This window comes from Poecilia reticulata, chromosome 8 (genome assembly GCF_904066995.2).
Source record: "Poecilia reticulata chromosome 8, P_reticulata-male-v2, whole genome shotgun sequence".
Lineage (NCBI taxonomy): Eukaryota > Metazoa > Chordata > Actinopteri > Cyprinodontiformes > Poeciliidae > Poecilia > Poecilia reticulata.
In genome coordinates this window covers 21,692,403-21,711,555 of record NC_088837.1, presented here as the reverse complement: position 1 = coordinate 21,711,555, position 19,153 = coordinate 21,692,403, and the positions used below count along the sequence as shown (strand labels likewise).

The 19,153-nt window shown below is 39.3% G+C and overlaps 1 protein-coding gene across 2 annotated transcripts; it reads right to left on the bottom strand.

Annotated features, from left to right (window-relative positions):
- Positions 1-1,669: 1,669 nt before the first annotated feature.
- LOC103469384 (uncharacterized) lies at positions 1,670-18,446 on the bottom strand. 2 transcript variants are annotated; one of them, XM_081610222.1, is made up of 14 exons: positions 18,228-18,446; positions 8,707-10,689; positions 8,300-8,500; positions 6,001-6,099; positions 5,778-5,887; positions 5,635-5,693; positions 5,419-5,549; positions 5,205-5,339; positions 4,180-4,222; positions 4,031-4,068; positions 3,863-3,950; positions 3,281-3,473; positions 2,882-2,914; positions 1,670-2,588 (listed from the first exon to the last, which is right to left on the bottom strand). In XM_081610222.1, the coding sequence occupies exons 1-14, from the start codon at positions 18,277-18,279 to the stop codon at positions 2,448-2,450; spliced, it is 3,306 nt and encodes a 1,101-aa protein (XP_081466348.1). In that variant the 5' UTR covers positions 18,280-18,446; the 3' UTR covers positions 1,670-2,447. The 2 variants fall into 2 exon arrangements, with proteins under 2 accessions (XP_081466348.1, XP_081466349.1); XM_081610223.1 differs by lacking the exon at positions 2,882-2,914.
- Positions 18,447-19,153: the final 707 nt, after the last annotated feature.

Below are 19,153 nucleotides of genomic sequence, written 5' to 3'. Positions count from 1 at the left end.
GGGTCGGGAGGGGTGCTGGTGCCCATCTCCAGCTTGTTTAGGAAATTGTTCATCTGAAATAATGAACAAAAGTCCTACAGTACAACCGTTACCTGCTTCTGGCTTTGCTGTCATGTAAATAACCCGAATAGAAACTATTCTTAATGTGTTCAACTCTCCTCTTTTTATAACCCTTAGTAATTAAGCCACATTTTATCTCTGCATGAGTGTGCGACCACAGCTGTGACACCTGATCTGTCGAGCTTCTGCGTCTGCGGGGGGAGTTCCTTAAGCTGTCAGTCGGGCGCGTTTGGTTCTGCGGCTCAATGCTTATCAGATTGTGTTCCCATCCCCACAGCTCCTGCAGGTCAAATGACTGGGAAGTGTGTACCTCACGGCTGCTAAGTGGTCTATCGATCAGTCAGCTGAGCCTGTGAACTGATGGACTGAGCTGCAGATGGCAGCAGCGCTTGGCAGGATGGTAATGGCCCCACAACACAATGCATTCCTTCACAGATGAAAACCGTGACCTGGTTGAGAGAAACAGCCTGATTAGGGATGAGATTTCATGCTAATTGCAGTTCAAGGCCTCACACACAGTTTTAAATACAGAAAACTTGAAAACGCACTTCAATCCTTTCACTTTCATGTTTTGTCATTGTACAACCATTAATTCCACATATTTTTATGGACTTTATATGACACGTCAACACAAACTGTTGCATAGTTGTTCAATGGAAGAAAATGATGCACTCTACAAATGTCGTCTTTATAGAAGATAAAAAGATTAAGGTAAAAAGTTATTGTTGGATGAAAGCCAGAAAAAGTCTGACTCGACAGGCAAAACATTGAGTGATAAAAACTAAAACTGCACATCAAGCACATGGTGAAACATAGAAGGGTCTGCATCATGCTGTGGGAATGCTTTCATTCAGCTGGGATGATGGTTAGAAATGACAGCAGATCATAAAAGAAAACCAAGCTTGGAAAAAAAATGATTTCAAGGTCGAGTATTGACTGAACAAAAACATAAAAACCTTTTTCAGGGTAGAATTTGTAAAAATATTTTTCTTCACAACTGCACAAATATCTGCTACTTTGTGCTGGTCTATCGCATAAATCCAAATTTGGAAGTTTGAGGTTTTAACGAGACAAAATCCAGAAGTAAAAATACTGTTTTTTAGTTCATAATTCTGGAAAACTCATCCTGGTACCAATATGCTGAATATTATCCATGGTATCAAACGAAACATTAGGTAAAAGTAGATGTTCTGGAGTTTTTAATTTGCTAAGCACAACAATTTTAGCACAGAAGTACTATAATTACTTGGAAAGATAAGTTTCTTTTTAAAATAAGTGAGGCAACGAGTACTGAGCTAGAGACGACTGCGACTCAGGTGAGAGTGATTACTGAGGCTGTCGACGAAAAACAGGAAGTTAGATGAACCAAAACTGAGCATTTCAAAATAAAACAGGAAGTCAAACTAAAACCGTCGTCAGAAAATATAGGAACAATCAAAATTTTCTTCTTTAATAACTTTAAATAATTACTTTACAAATACCTGAAGCATTCGGAAATTAAATAATAACAAAACAATGGGCTAAAAACGAATAAAGTCTACCACAAGGGTAAAAATCTGCTTATGCAGGCGTGTTTTATTGGCCAAATGCAGCAATGACGACAAACGCATTTCATGTTTAAATTATTTTATTTCACCAGTCAGCCCCCGCATACACACACATTCTCTCTCTCACACACACACACACCACACACACTCAATCAGATAAATTTAAAAATATTTACAAGACAAAATTTAACTTACAAAACAGTGTATGCCACATAAAGATAAATATATTAATATAGATTCTCCCCCGAAAAAAGTATACAAGTGGTAATTGGCACATCCAGGAGACAGGCTTTATCACCAGCGTTGCATAATGTTTCCTATTTGTAAAATATACGACTAAATCAGGCACATTCTGCAATACTCTCAGAATTAGACTGCTACAACATTTAAAAAAAACAATTCAAACCAGGGATCCAGCCCTTTTAGTCGTACAAGATTTGTTTCTTTCTCTATAAAGTGATCATAGCATTCTGAAGATTAGCTACAGTAACTTTATAAAACCAGCATTCAATTCACCTTCAAAATGATCAAAGTAGAGGTAAACTTTAGTGCAATCAGCAAAGGAGGCATGATTATTTAAAAAAAACAGGGTGAAAAAAGAGAACTGCGTTGATATTAATGAGTAAAGTTGACACCTAGTCTTCTTAAAAGCAGACATGATTCACACATTTACAAAAAAAAAAAATAGCATGATAAAAACATCTCAACTTGAATCCCTTTGGTTGCAGTTTTGTCAGTACAGTTCTTCGTCTATCCAAGCAGGTTCAGGATGGAAGAGTGTTTATAAAAAGCCCTCTTCCTGCCCAGAAAGTTTTCCAGTTGTTCCAGAGAGTTTGATCATCATTTCTTTGTGGAGTTTCTCTTCTCATCGCCAGGAAGGAAGTAGGGGTTCTCATGCCCTTCGACCAGGTATGAGTAACGGGACGTGTTTTTACCTTTGAAGGTCTTCATCTCCTCTGGATTCAGATCGTACGATCCTGACTGAAATGTCAGGGGAAGCACAGAGGGTTATTATTTTTAAGTAACAGCAACTTAACGTGTGTAGATCCAAACAAGCCTAACACACAAACACTCATAACCCTACTTATTTATTGCTATTCACGGAACTAGATTAGCTTCAATCGATCCTCGAGAACAAAAACACCAAAATAAAAAAATTGTCAAAGTTCCTGCATCACCCTGAAACACCACCATGATTATGCATGCATGCTGTCTAAATTATCAGCAGGGGCCATCAAGGGAAGTTGGAATCTGAAAGCAAAGCCATACCTTACCTTTTTCCATCTCTTCTGCTTCAGCTGTGATCCCTAAAGCAACATACTGTAAGTCAGGCAAAGCAGGGAGCAGGGGTGGGTGCTAATGCTAGGATCACTGTGTTCACATACTGGATGACTAGATTAAGCGCACTGCTGTGAATAGGCTTAAAAACATAGTGTGTGTTGTTGTTAATGCTTCAGAGTGATAAAAGGCAGGTCAAAAACCTCTAGAGTTTATCTAAAATCCACAGAAAGTTCTATTGTGATACAACTAAGCAAGTTACTCAGGTGTTTTCAAAGTGCAAATAATCACGTTTGTGTTTTTGGTGAAGGTTAGTGGGTGACTGCAGTGATGATTGAGCAGCTGGTCTTATTTAAAAAGCAGAAAGGTATAAACCAAAGATGGGATCAACTTACAAAGCCATTGCTCTCTAGCTTTTTGTCCACCAGCGTGTTGGTGCTGCCCCCTTCTGTCATCTCTATGGAACCAGCTGGTTCCCAGTGCGTGGTGGCGCGCGGGATCGGGGTGATGCCAATAGACCATGACTTGTTTAACTCATCAGAGTATGGACTGATGTTGTGGTCAGGCTTGGGCATTGAGCATCTCTTCCTGATAAACACAGAGAAAGTAGGGAATATGAAATGTTTGGCTGGTGCTATTTTTATTCTGTTAATTCAATGTAAGTTCAGATAATGATTCTTTGTTGAGAATTGGACATTATGCTGATACTTTTAAAGCAGTCAGTAGATTTTCTGAAGGTCTTTTAAACCTTTTTGTGTGTCTAGCACTTTCTCCCTTCCTTGCTGGATAAAAATGTTTGCCATCATAGGTGGTGCTCAGTAGTGTACATGCAACTATTAAAATGCCAGTTTTTTGTGAAAAACTAAATAACAATAAATCATTTTAAAACTTAGGCATATACATGACAGTTATCCTGTTCAATTCATCTCACAAACAACCAGAAGATGGATACCAGGCTATGTCATGTCTGTTCTTACCAGCAGCAGTAACCCATCAAAGCCAGAAAGAGGATGAGGAGAACTCCTCCTAACACGCAGGAGATGACCACCACTGCAAGCAGGGACGCTGCAAACACAGGTGAAGTCTTTAATGAACTTTGCACAACAGGCTAAAACTTAAGCTTCATACTGAAAGAAGTCACTTACAGTCGTTGCAGTTAAAGCCAGCATACCCAAATGGACATCTGAAAGAAAACAGGCATATTTACGGCAATGCTTTCAACAATATGCCCACCGGGGGGCGCTAGTACTTTAACCTCAATACAAAGCCCCTTGTGTGAAAAGTGCATACTCACGTCACACACTTATCCCGTACTGCTTGCTGCCCACTTGGACAAGCTGCAAAAAAAGAAACACAACAACTCAGTTGCACTGTGCCTACAACTGGAGAGCAGAACAAGCTACAGTTTCAGGTTTGCCACACTCGACTGCACTCCGGAGGCAACATAAGGGCTTCTACAAGCATACACACAACAGTACATTATGTATTTTCTGTTAGCAGAATTCATTTGAATCTTATTCAGTTACGGATTTTCCTACAGCCGATCTCATTGGTCACATCCCTGCACGCTCAGAGGCAAAGCGGTGATTCCTCTTCATGTTTCCAGGGTAACATCCCAGTTAAAAAGAAATAGATTAGAGAGATAAATGAAGATTGGGTCAAGGGTCTGCATGGAGAAAAGGCTACAGCTCTTGACCTTGCCTGTGAGATTTACTCCCTGTTGTTTCTTTCCCTCATTCCCACACAGAAGTAATTTAAAGAGGGTAAGAAGGTTTTGTTGTTGTTCTCTAGACAAGAACATTCAACTTTGTCCACTTTTACAATATTTACAGGACATTTTAATAATGCATACAGCATCTGTTAAAACAATCACATGTTGTAGCATTACAGCTACAAACATAAATGTATTTTATTTGGATTTTATGCAGGATATCACAAAGTAGTGCACAATTTAAAGTCAATACTGAAAAATAACTTGCTAGAGGCTAAAATATAATCATGGAGTAAATAAATGGGTACAGGTGTAATTGTAATGTTTATTTCTAAGAAGATTCACAGGTTAGAATGGCCCAGTCAAAGTCCAGACACAAACCTAATTGAGAAACTGTGAAAAACCATGAAATTTGATGTTTGGAGATGCTCTTTATTCTAACTATCAAATGGTGTGTTCAATCTAATCTGATAAAATCCAAATAAAATATATGAATGTTTGTTTCTGTAATGTGTAAATGTGATAAAGTTTGTGAGAACTTAATATATAATATATAAACAATGTAAGGGCCATAAAAACACATATGACACATTAGAGGCTAAATGTACCTTTGCAGCTGGTGCTGGAGTAGATCATGGGGATGTAACCGTCTTTACAGGAGCAAGAAGCTTGGCCGTTTACATTTGTGCACTTTGTACTAGAGACATCACAAGGTAGCGGCTCCACCTCGCACAGATTGGTTCCTGAAACCGAGTAAATACAAAAGAAACTCATGAGAAAATAATTTCAAGAGGAGATGTAAAGCATGGAGCCAGTTCTTGCCTGTGTATACAGCATTGCTCAGAAGTCCTTCAGGGTTTTTTACAGCCTCTTCAATGAGCTTATCAACAGAGACTTGAGTGGCAGGGCTGTCTTCAAAAATATTATTTACGCTTGCTATCACACTACCAGGTCTGGAGAAATAGGGAAAACAATCACCAACAGAGTTGAGACACTACATGCTACACAAAGTCTTTGCTCAACAGAAAGAATACTCACTCGAGTTGAACAACCTCTGATCGTCTATATCCAGGCTGATCTTTCAGGACGTCTTTGAGCTACAGCAAAGAAAATACAATTTGATGAGCAAGAATGAAGCGTCTATAAGATCCACTTCACTGCTTTGAGATCTCACAACTCACCGCTGCTGAGATGTTTGCTGCTGTCTCCTGAAAGATCCTGGAGGACCTGTCTCTCATTTGAGCTTCAAATGTTAACGACTGGAAGTGAAGCCTGCCTGGGAATACTTGTGCTGCCAAAAAAAAGGAGTGTCATTTCTGCCACAGACTAAACTTGTTTGTAATTTGTATAAATATCAAAGGACAAACAGCATCATTTATAAGGTTTATAATTCAGCGGTCTTACCAGGAACACAACGTCCATTGAGTAGGTAGTTGCCAGAGAGACACTGGCAAGTGCCGTTGAGGCAGACGCTTTCAACAGGACACGGGACAGAGGGACACACTGAAGACAGAAATTAGAAAACAGTATATTTTAAACATTTCTTTTGCTTTCAGTTCAAAAAAAGATAAAACATTTGCCATTGTGGTGCCATTCATCAATGGAGCTAGCTCTAGTAGCCGTGTTTAGAAAAAGAGGAATACATTTTTTGTTCTGATTTAGATAATTAAATTAATGTTTGATGGAAACTCCATGACCCATGTGTTCCTCAAAGGTTAAGAAAACCTTGATATTTTTTAGGGTAACAAAAAAAAACCCACAAATGAAATCTTGAAGAAGTTTGTCATCACTTCATAAGGTGATAGTTTATGCATTTTGGCATGCAATTTGTCTTCAGGAGATGATATTTCAGACTTACAAGTTTGACAAAGACATTAAATGGTCTGAAATCCTAAAGAAAAGTTGGAGTTCTGCAAGCAAACTCTTGGACTTTAAGGTCAGTATGGTTGCTGTTCATGTAAAACACACTGAAAGTTGCAGGAACGTGAATTCCTGGAAACCAGTGGTACATTTATTACTGTGAACTTTCCTGGAATGTTTGAATGTGTAAATGGAAAAAAAAAGTTTTTTAGTTTGAATTGCTGATAACAGATATAACCACAACAGTTGTCATATTCCACTGGTTTTCAGACATTTGACCAATCCCATTTAAGTCAAAACTGATTTCTGACTCACTGGACCCAGTGGCTCCTGTGAGTCCTCCTCTGTTGACCGTGGACCTTTGGAGGTATATTTTAAACCTGTTATTACAGATCTTGGTTTTAAGATGCACAGTGATTTTAAATTGGACAGCCAAATCAGAGCCATGGTTAAGTCCAGCTTTTATTATTTAAGGCGATTGGCGTCAGTGAAATCTTTTCTTTCCAGGCAGCATTTTGAAACACTGATCCACGCTTTTATTTTGACTCGATTGGATTATTGTAATGCACTTTATCTGGGAGTCAGTCAGTCGCTGCTCTCACGTCTGTAGTTGGTTCAAAATGCCGCTGCACGACTTTTAACAGGAACTTGAAAGAGGGAACATGTGACCCCTGTCCTGCCTCACTTCACTGGCTGCCTGTATATTTTAGGATTCATTTAAAAATTCTTATGTTTGTTTTTAAATCACTATATAATCTTACTTCTCTGAGCTTCTTCACCCCTACGTACCTTATCGGTCTCTCAGGTCAGCAGATCAGCTGCTCTTGGAGGTACCAAGATCCAGAAGGAAGCTCAGAGGGGTCAGGGTTTTCTCTGTCATGGGTCCGAAGTTATGGAACGATTTGCCGTTGCAGGTCAGAGAGGCCCCTTCACTGTCCACTTTTAAAGTTTGTCTTAAAACTCATCTATTTTACTTGGCTTTCAACTCCAGTGGGATCTAGTTTTAAATTGTATGTCTTTGTTTTTAAACTGTAAGAGTTTTTATTTGTTTTTATTGTTGTGTTGTGTTTTGATGTACAGCACTTTGTATCAGCTGTGGTTGTTTTAAAGTGCTTTATAAATAAAGTTGGTTTGGTTTGATTTCAATTCAAGATCAAATGCAGCATGTGTTTGGCAATTACTTTCATAAATGGCAACCAACTAAATAACAAAAAGCTCTAACTCCAAATATGACTACTAATAGAACTACCGTATTTTCCGCACTATAAGGTGCACTGGATTATAAGGCACACCTTCAATTAATGGCCTATTTTAAAACTTTTTTCATATATAAGGCGCACCGCATTATAAGGCGCATAGAATAGACGCTACAGTAGAGGCTGGAGTTACGTTATGCATCCACTAGATGGAGCCGCACTAAAGAGAATGTCAACAAAACAGTCCGACTCGGGTCGGCGAGGAGAGCCTTCTGCGACTGGGCCGGGGCGTGGCCGGACGATGGTCACCCTTCTCCATTCGCACACAGCATGTTGGTGGAGAACCTGGTGCTAAATGACCTGCAGACGACCTGATTATCATGTCGGTAGGTAGATAGGTCAGTCAAACTTTATCAATAGATTACAAACCAGCGTTCTGACAACTATCCCAGCATGCACCGCGAACTGCTTCTTCTATGGGGGAAAATGAAGTCGGCGGCTGCTTACCGTAGTTGAGGAAATTGAAGGTTTTTAAGTGCGCCTTATAGTGCGGAAAATATGGTAAGTCTCTTTGCTGGAGCTGGATTTTTGTGCTGAAACTTTAGCATTTCTATGGACAGTCAGACTTAAAAGGAAATTGCACAAACCGATTACAGAACTGAGAGTGGTTAGAGCCTCTGTGGGGGAGCTGCTGACGATTCCCCCTGTTGTCAAAAAGGTGGTGAAAATCTCAGTCGTTCCAGCGGTGGAGGCAGGGATGTCGGTGTTCAGGGTCTCAGTGGTGTTGCTGGGTGAATTTGTCGGTAAAGGAGTGGTAGTAGTGGTTTCTCCCATGGTAACATTGGACCCTAAATCATCAAATTAAACCCAGTCAGTCCAACATTTCAACAGGTGTCACAGCTAATAACTACACCGATTGGGTACCCTGTATGAATTCTAACGATTTTGTCATCAAATCATCAATACACTATTGAAGAAATGCCATGAAATGCAGTACAAAATTCTACTGTATTCTAAGAGTAAACATTGATGTTTATCAGAAGGTCAGTATTACCTTTTGAGGTTGCTGGTGAAGGACTAAGGGTGGTGGCATTGCCAGTTGAGGGAGTGTTGCTACTGCCTGGGAAGTTGACGGTAGTAGGTGAAAAGTCTGTTGTGTTTTTGGTGTTACTCGAAGTAAAGGGTATGACGGTTGATGCAGGAGACCCAGAAGTTTCAGCAGAGCTTGCTAGTGTTGTATTAGCTTGCTCTGAGGTAGCTGAGTTTATAGTTGTTGTCATGTTGCTGGAATGTGGGGTGCTGGTGATTAAAGCTGTGGTATTTCCCATCTCTGTAACTGATGTGTGATTGTCTGAGGTAACCATAGTTGGGCTGTGAGTGGTAAATGTGATTGGTGGGCTTGCAGTCGCATTGTCACTTGTAGTGGCTGTGGCATTGTTTGTGACTGTGACAAATGTGCCTGTAGTGTTTTCATTAGTGGTAGTTGTCATTGCTGTATCATTGTCAAGTGGTGTATTTGTCATACTTGCAGTTGTGTAGTTGACTGTTGGTGCAATTGACGTATTTGTGGTCATGTCAGTGCTTGTCGGTGTAATTGCAACCATTGTAGTTACATTGTCGTTTGTCACTGTGGTCAGATCATCTGTAGTTGTGTCGTTGTTTGACACTGTAATTTGAACTTGTGTAGTCATGTTGTCCATCGCTGTACTCTGAGCTACTGTAGTCATGTTGTCCATTGCTGTACTCTGAGCTACTGTAGTCATGTTGTCCATTGCTGTACTCTGAGCTACTGTAGTCATGTTGTCCATTTCTGTAGTCAGAGCTACTGTAGTCATGTTGTCCATTGCTGTACTCTGAGCTACTGTAGTCATGTTGTCCATTGCTGTACTCTGAGCTACTGTAGTCATGTTGTCCATTGCTGTACTCTGAGCTACTGTAGTCATGTTGTCCATTTCTGTAGTCAGAGCTACTGTAGTCATGTTGTCCATTGCTGTACTCTGAGCTACTGTAGTCCTGTTGTCCATTTCTGTAGTCAGAGCTACTGTAGTCATGTTGTCCATTGCTGTAGCCTGAGCTACTGTAGTCATGTTGTCCATCGCTGTACTCTGAGCTACTGTAGTCATGTTGTCCATTTCTGTAGTCAGAGCTACTGTAGTCATGTTGTCCATTGCTGTACTCTGAGCTACTGTAGTCATGTTGTCCATCGCTGTACTCTGAGCTACTGTAGTCATGTTGTCCATTTCTGTAGTCAGAGCTACTGTAGTCATGTTGTCCATTGCTGTACTCTGAGCTACTGTAGTCATGTTGTCCATTGCTGTACTCTGAGCTACTGTAGTCATGTTGTCCATTTCTGTAGTCAGAGCTACTGTAGTCATGTTGTCCATTGCTGTACTCTGAGCTACTGTAGTCATGTTGTCCATTGCTGTACTCTGAGCTACTGTAGTCATGTTGTCCATTTCTGTAGTCAGAGCTACTGTAGTCATGTTGTCCATTGCTGTACTCTGAGCTACTGTAGTCATGTTGTCCATTGCTGTACTCTGAGCTACTGTAGTCATGTTGTCCATTGCTGTACTCTGAGCTACTGTAGTCATGTTGTCCATTGCTGTACTCTGAGCTACTGTAGTCATGTTGTCCATTGCTGTAGTCTCTGTTTGTGTAGTGTCAGGTTGTGAAGTCATGTTGCTGTTTGTTGTGGGTGCCGTCAATGTTCCAGTGGTTGTGATGTAGGTCGGGGGAGATGAAGCAGTTCCATTTGTCGTCTCATTAGAAGGTGAACTATTTGTCTCTGCTCCTGTTGTTGGTGTGGTTCCACCAGTGACTGGAGCTGTTGGGGATCCTGGCAGGTTTCCTGTGGTGACCGTCTCAGTACTGTTCCCTGTGACTGCATCTGCGATGGTTATCGCCTCAGAAACTGATGAAATTCCAGTTGTTTCTCTTGTGTTGTGTTCAATAGTTGCATTGACTGCTTCTGTGGTAAGGAAATCTGTGGTTGTGTTGTAACTATCAGCAGCTGTAGGTGGCTCCATTGTCATTTGCACTGGAATTTAAAACAGAAGCATAAAAACATAATTATTACACCTTCTCTGCTGTGGGGACATGAGACACAGTTAGAGAATGACACAAGTTGTCCAAAAAACAAAAATAGTATTAACAAATAAAATGAAATTACTAACATCTACAGATATCAGCTCAACTTTCTTCAGAATACAGTTCTGACCCCTGCTCCCATTTGACCTGCTCTTTCTCTTTGTTTTGTATTTATGGTGGAACAGAATCAGTACCAGGGCTTTATGAGCTGCTCTCCAGCAGCAGGGGGTCTTTGCTAATAGCATTGCTTGCTTATATCCTGTCCTCATCTGCATGCACTGAATGATAGCATTTCGGAAGCCAGCGAGAGGAACGGACAGCCAGGTGGACGGCTTCATTTTTTCCTAGGAAGCGGTGAAAATATCAAGACTAATCCAGAGCTTCATCTAATTTTACTAAAGGATTCCAAGGATTTGATTGAGTATCACTTTGTAACCATTATTTATTAACAGATGAAAAACCACACCCAGTGACGGCACATGAATATGGGCATGACACGCAACTGCATCACTGGAAATAAATGGAAATGTATTCTGAGAATTCATTCAGCAAGCACGATAAAAGATGAGGAAGTACAAATGGATGGAAAATTAATTATGCGAAAGGAAGTTTATAATGAACATAAAGCAGTAATAATAGTATAGTTTGGGGTTGATATCAATCTGAGACTATTTGGGATTAGGAGCTAAATACGTGGGAGTAGTCATGGTGGATAACAAGAGATGGAGATTAATGGGAAACCTCTTAGATCAGATCTAGCTGACGATGCTTTGATTAGACCATTGCATATGGAGTGAAAATAGTCTCAAAATATCTGTGTGTGTGTAAAAAGATTTGTGTGTGTGTAAAAAGATTTGTGCGTGTGTAGTACTCGATTTGTAAAACTTAAAAATAAAACAAACCTTCTCCTATGCCTATACATGTTGAAAAAGTACACACAAATCACCTGGTACACACAAAAAACTGCATTTACACACAGATTTGTGTGTACTTTTTCAACATGTATAGGCGCAGGAGGTTTGTTTTATTTTTAAGTTTTACAAATCGAGTATTAACTCGCACAGATATTTTTACACACACACAAATCTTTTTACAGACGCATAAATCCAGTTACGCACGCACAAATCATTTTACACACACAAATCTTTTTACGCACGCACAAATCTTTTTACACACACACAGATATTTTGAGACTATTTTCACTCCATAATTGTAGTCTTTCTTAAATTCCTAAGAAACTGTTAAGAATGTCATTGTGTGCTTTACTGCAAGCATACCTTAGATTATGTTATATTTGACTGGAAGCCTATTTTTCTGATAACAAATGGCTAAGATAATCACATTTCAGCAATTTTCTAAATTCCTAAATCTTAATTCACAGTTTTATTCACACTTTACTACAGAATTTCCTTTTATCCCACATGGTTCTCTTTATTAGGAGACATACAATAGACCTCAAAGTGTAAACATTCTTGTCAAAGGTCAGGTTTCGTGATAAAAAAAAAAGCCATGATAATTCATTTAAAAGCTTTATCCACATTTTTAACACATATCCTGTAATATTCAAATAAAAGACAAAATTCTGTTCAATGGTGAAAACAAAAAAACAAGCAGTTCCCTAAGTGTGCACACCCCTGAATCTAATAACTTTTTGATTAATTTCAGCATTTAGTCTTTGGGAATTCAGACCTGCCATCAATTATAATGAATAGAATTACTCTAAAATAAAACACAGATGTCCTTTGAGGGTTTTGCTAATATTTGCACTTTTTTATCTCTTGGCTGAAGCAACAATTTGAAGAGAGCTTAAGGCAAAGATTATTTCTTAGATACTAAAACTCCTGCACTTTCATAACTTTGACCATTTAAAAACCAACAAATGACTAATAAATGATTGCAAAAAAAAAAAAATCATAAAAATCTTTTACGTCTGTATTATATTGTAAAGAAAGTTTCCTTTTCAGAACAAATAAGCATAGAAAACATGTCTCTGCAAGGTCTTCACTGTTGTTAAAATTATCTTTTAAGAATTTAAATATGAAATTATGCAAACCAACAGTGCGGATCATAAATGATTCAGGTGACCATGCCGGAAAGCTACAGCAAACATCATAAAAAAAAAACCTTCAATGTCTCTATGAAAGCAAGGGGAAGTGACAGACAAAAGCAGAGCAGAGAGATAAGAGTTTATGTGCAATGGTGAACCACAAAAATCAACAACAATGCGGTTCTCTTCTCACTGTCATTTTCAAATGTGCTTCCTTATAGCCACAGACAGAAAAATATCAGCCATAAGTCAGGAACTCAGAGTAAACAAGCTTCCACATTAATATGAAACATTCTAACTGTGTTACCAGTATTTGTCTTTTACTTCCTCAATGCAGGTCAAATAATTTTCCACGCCTCATTCTACTAACTCCAGGAGCCTCAGTGTTTAAATGTACAATTAAACCCAAAATTATTCATAAATCTGAAAGATTTAGGTTTAATTTTCATATTTAATTTTGCCCCATGTTTAATGGATAATAAATAATAACATTTTGGAGCGGTCCAGTTGTTAAGACCTGAATCTTATCAAGAATCAACGAAGGGAGTTAAAGGTTAGAGTGGTGGAAAGGAGGCCTTCCAACCTCACCACCAAAGATAAATCATCAAAATATCAGAGGAAACATTCAAAAAGCTGCTCAGCAATTATAAGAAAAGTTTCAATACTGAAATCACTAAGTATTTCTCCATTGATTATTGAGCAGGGCATAAATTACTGTCAATATATCAATCTAAATCTGCGAGGCATGTGAATAATTTGTGATTTAACTGCATGTAATGATATGAAGTTAAGCATCTGAAACCTGAAAGATGAAGCCAATGTGATAATGCTGAAACAGCAGCGTAATTAAAAGCCCACTCTGCGCTGCATGTCTAACTGTGAGTCCTGGCTTTAAGGATTTAAGCTACAGGCGGATAATCTCTTGCAGACACAAAAGAAATGACTGGGTCAGGCTGGGTGACAAGTGGGTCTAAGGTCGTCCTGTAAAAACCCCACTAAGGAGGACGTGGTCCCTCGGAAAGTCTGGCTTTGCTCTATTTCTACTCACAATGTCTCAAAAACTGTCATTAAAACCAGCCTCTATTCTCCTTTTCTAGGTCTAGCAGAATAAAGAGTGGCGTAGGAATGTCACAGAGAAGATTTCAGTTTTCTCTCCTTTCAGATTTGTTGCGGTAACAGAAATGGAGACACGTTCCAACTTTGGCTGCGCTGCTCATGTTCCAGCTCTGGACTGCAGGTCAGGGGATTTTTATCCCTGTGGCACAATGGCACTCCTGTGAAGTACCTGCTCATGACCTGACCATCAGATCCAGTTCCTTGTACACACACCCTGAACTTTCCATCAGAACTGCCACTCCCATAAAATAAATCCTGATTGGTTTTGATAACAGAAGCCAAAGTTTTATGATACGCAGAAAGAAAAGCCAGGAGACACCCTTTCTTGGTGCTGCCATCCAATATTTCCAGCACATTGTTCAGGAAGGAGGAAAAGTATGGTTCTGAGACAGTTTGCCAGCTCATTCAGCTGCACTGCATGAAGAAAGCAACAGATTAAACTCTGCACACCGAGCAGGAGATGAAATGACATGTTTGCAACTCAATAATCAGGGGAAATCTGAGCTCCAGAGGCAGGATTCCAATAAAGACTGTTTTGTTTAAGACATAATTACTGCATATTCATGTCGTCAATTCTTACAAACTGACTTATGATCTCCTGGTATTCAAAAGTTGAATCTGCCAAAGGGGTTTCCACATCAAAGAGAGTCAGTGGACATGGGTTCAGCAGGAGGACAGAAAGGGAGCTCTTCTTCCTCCCACCCTGCTGAGTGTCCTGATCAGAGGACAAACCGGATGCCTCATACGGAGGAGCTGAAATATAGCCAACACGCTTTTCTGGGAGTTCAGGTGTAATGAACACATGATCACTGCTGGAAAGCGAAATCTCAAAAACACAAACTCATTTTTCAACTGTTTTGAGATTATTTAGCACTGAATTTAGAGGGATTTGAGATCAATCAAAGTCCGCAGGAATTGAACCAGAAATTACACCTGTTATACAACATAACATAAAATAATCAAATTGATAATCAGTTTTATAGGCAATTAAGTCTTTTTTTTTGTTTCATTGTGCTTAAAGAAAAACAGTATGGGAAATTAGGAGATCCTTGTTCCGTTGGCTTGTAAGAAGAAGACCAAAAAAACCTAATCTGATGCACAACTCCATTCAGATGCATATTTAAACATAAGACTATTATTACAAAAATGAGATTATTAGAGAATCTGACAGCGTGGATTAAACCACTAATCTTCCAGTTAAGAAATGAGAGCTTAAGAAACTGAGCTAAAGAGTTCTAATGCAGGTCATGTTGTCATTTTTCCTCTTTGCAAAGAAATACAAAGTAGTTGGGAAGAAACTTCAAATTTCAAGATTGCATTTTCTGTGCCTGCAAAAGTGTTCAGTAGTTTATGTTGATCATTTTCTCCATGTTTATAGTTTTCTCTTGTGTCTTAAAGAGATATGAGACCAATAAACACAAGATGTCTGTCTCTTTAAATCTTAAGTATTATCTATTGGCTGATCACAACGTATAGTTTCTTGATAATCAAAAACAAATGTGATTGTTTAAAGTAATAAACCATGAAAGCTGCATTTGACCAGATAGATGAGCAACTCAGTGAAAACAAACAACTAATAAAACTTCTCAGTGTCCAGGTTGTTAGTAGGGAGAAGATCAGACTTGAATTTTTTCAGTATCTCTGAAGGGTTTTAAAATTAAACTGGGAGAAGAACAGAAGTGATGGTATTCAAAAGTAAACTTTAAAAAATGAGGTTTCAACATGTCTGCTGTTTATTCATGCTGCAAGACAGAGCAAAACATTTACTGGAACAGGAAGGCTGAGCAGAAGACAGCAGTTCTGTTTTATTCTTTTAAACTTCAAATTTCACATAATTAATTTGAATATCTCTCAATAAAAGGAGGGAGCTGCAATCTATAGAGCACTAGTTCTCAAATCGAGGTGCTACTAAAACTTGATAAAAATATGAAGTTCAAAATAGGGGTGGGTGACATGGACTTACATTTTTCTCACAATATTTTGCGGTACTAATGTGATAATGATAAAAATGACCATAAGAACTATTATTACTACAAAGGGGTTGTAATAAGTGAGCAAAAGAAAGTACACAGTCAGCATGCTGTGACTGCATACTTTCAGACGGGATGTGACGTCACATCTGGGTAGACCATCAAAACTTTGCTTTGCTTTGCTACTATGTACAACAAGTACTAATAGTGGGTGAGATAAAATAACTGCTCATCTGGACTCTGTCATAAACTTCTTCCTGACTTGGACTGCTTCGTTTCCTGCTGCATAAAAGTCGGCTTGATGCCTGACACACACATGAAGCTCGGTATGAAGTAGACAGATGTTTAGAGGAGAAGCAACCGATATAGTAGCTAAAGCTGATTGTGTCATTCTGCGTTTTTTTTTCTTTGCTAATTGGTCAGTCTTTGATTTAAGCAGCTTCCTGAGCTGGAGGTGCTGGAAAGCAATGACTTCTGTGCATGTGGGCAAACAGAGCTCTTTTGCTGCAACTCAGAGGTAACAGATGGCTCCCTGGAGCAAGAGCTCGCCTACAGGGCCTCTGCACATATCATATCCAATTAAAGCTCCGCCAGCACATGCTTTCCAATTACAGGACAAGATTTACTGCCCCGAATCAGGCCTAATCCAACAGGATGCTGCAGACACGCAGCGACCGAGGGGAAGAAGCCGGAGCAGAGACGGCAACAAGTGCGTGTGAAAAGTGGGCCACAAGGCAACACGAGCCAGCAGGTGGGGGTGAAATGAGGAAGATAAACAGATACAGGGAAGCTTAATAGGACAGTGGAATTAATATTGGAAGCACAGAAAACAAAAAGAAGGAAGTATCTCACAATTTTCCCATAAATAACCCTAAAAATAACCAAACGGATACCAGCCTAAACATGGCCTATTTTCACAATTAACTTTAAATTAAGAGGATAAGATGGACCTTTTGAAATCTTGCAGCTGCATTTTAGCTCCCAGTGCTCCACTTATGAGCTCATGATGAGTGATGGCCCAAACATGACACATGTGGAGTCATGATGCAGCGCATCACTTAAAGGTCTCTGCTCCTCTATACGTAATATTTATTGTCGACGGGGGGGGGGTCCACAAAGTGTGGCGCCAGACTCAGAAGAGGAGGAGAACCTCAGGATGTGTCCTCATCTGGACCTCTTTACTGCTCCTTCTGCCCCCTGCCTCTGCTGTTTAACACTTTATACACAAGCAACCAAAGGAGACAGAGCCTGACGACTGTCAGCAGATGAGCAGGTCTGTGAGGCACAGAAACAAGCTTCAGAATAAAAGGATATATAACATGAGCAAAACATTTGGTATCTTAGTCACAGGCTGCACAATGAAGAGGACTTGAAACCTCCCCAAGCAGCTCCGTCAGGCTGTCAAGAGGCCAGGGAGTGAACTCTGAGGGAAGCCGAGCTCCAGGAGAGCCGGCTGTTGTTTGACCGATGCCTCCTCTTTGGCATCTGTCCACCCTTGGAGAGCTTTGAGTCACGCTGGAGGAGCACTGAGTCAGGTCCGAGACTATTTTTAGGAATTACTGCCTAGGAATGTGAAATTGGTACCCCAAAAACACAGAAAAATCAGATTTTTTTTTAGTTGTTGTTGCTCAAATTAAAACATACATATGTTGTTCAGAAGAGTAGAATTTCACATTCTCCTGAGTTTTATGTAATTTGTATTTGAACATTTTATCAATGAAAGAAAGTTCTTGATTTTAGTGAAAATGTCATTATTTGAATTTAAACTAGTTACAAGACCGTTTGAAATTTAGCAAATGTGAAATTAAATAAAAATTGCTCAAATAGAAGGAAACCTTTTCACACAACTACATTCTATACAAGAAAAATACGCATAAATGCTATTTTATTGTGTGACTTTCATTGTGTTACTGTTTAGTATTAAAAGTTAGACCATTTTAATCTAGGTTTCATATAAATTTCGATTTAAATATGCATTTTTAAATAATTATTAATCAGTCTGCAAGTCTACCAGACTGTAATAGATAACATATGCGAGTAGCTTATCAAATAGTGGCAATAAAAACTGCTTTATGACGGGAGGTAAAATGTTTTCTTCATTTCAAAATGGATTAAGTCGAATCTACTAGTATTTTGTAGGCTACCTATATGAAAAGTAAAGTAACGACTTATAATATGTGTTCGAATAAATATAACATTTAAACTATTTCTAACAACTAAAAAGGTTCCAAAATTGAATATCGAGGTGTAATTTGTCGGATTTAATGTTAAAACTAATATCTAAAACAACTCTAACTTCATTTAGTCTGATCCTAACGCGTATTTTTTTTAATTCCGTGTAAAAACTTTACTCACCTTTGGAGACAATCCCGAAGAGAAAAACGACGAGCAGGCAGCGTGGAGGCATGTTGCAGCTCTGTAGGGGATTTTATTATTATTTTTTTCCCCGGAGCTGCTTAGTGAGAGGAAGCTGCGGCTTTGAGGCGCTCCGTGTGCCGCTGTGGGGAATATAACGGTGCGGCCCAGGCGGCGTCTCCTCCCGGCTGCTACAGGTGGCTCCTACCGGGGAGCTGTTAAAAGCTTCAGCGCGTCCTCTGATTGGCTGACTCTCCTGTCACTCATTATTACAGCGCTGAAGCTGCGAGGCTCCGCCCATAGAAACGGGACAGACCTGACAACGCGACAAACGAAGACGCTTTAATAATAAACTCTATTTTTAGCTCGGTGTTTACATAGAAAGAAACGGGGTGACAACAGGGACTCAGCCCCAGAATGTTCTCTTGTTTTTCTGAAAAATAAGGTGGCAAGTTTGAAAAACTGCGCAGATTGTTTCACCATCTTACCCCAGACAGCGTACCTCAAATGTCTAAAGATTTCGCTGTTTGGATCACAAACAAAAATGCATATTTTTTTAAAACCTCTTCATCTTTTCCTCGAGGTGAAGGATCAACCCGATTTTTCTGTTTTCATTGTTTTAGGCCTCTTTGCAGCTGGTTTCTATTAGTTGCCCCAGTACAGCTTCACTGGGAAGTGTAACCGAAGGACAACTTGGCTTTAAAATTAATTTGAGTTCTTGGAATTCAATAATTGAAGGGAATGCAATGTAAATATGTTGTTGTCTTTTTGGTTTTATTGTCTAAGAAAGCACAGACCCATTTAGATGTGAAACAAACAAAAACAAGCACTACTACTGTGCACCATTAAATAGATTTAGCCATTCCCATAACTCAGTTCTGTCAGGATATTATAAGAAGAAACCCTACCCAGCTTTCTGTAATATA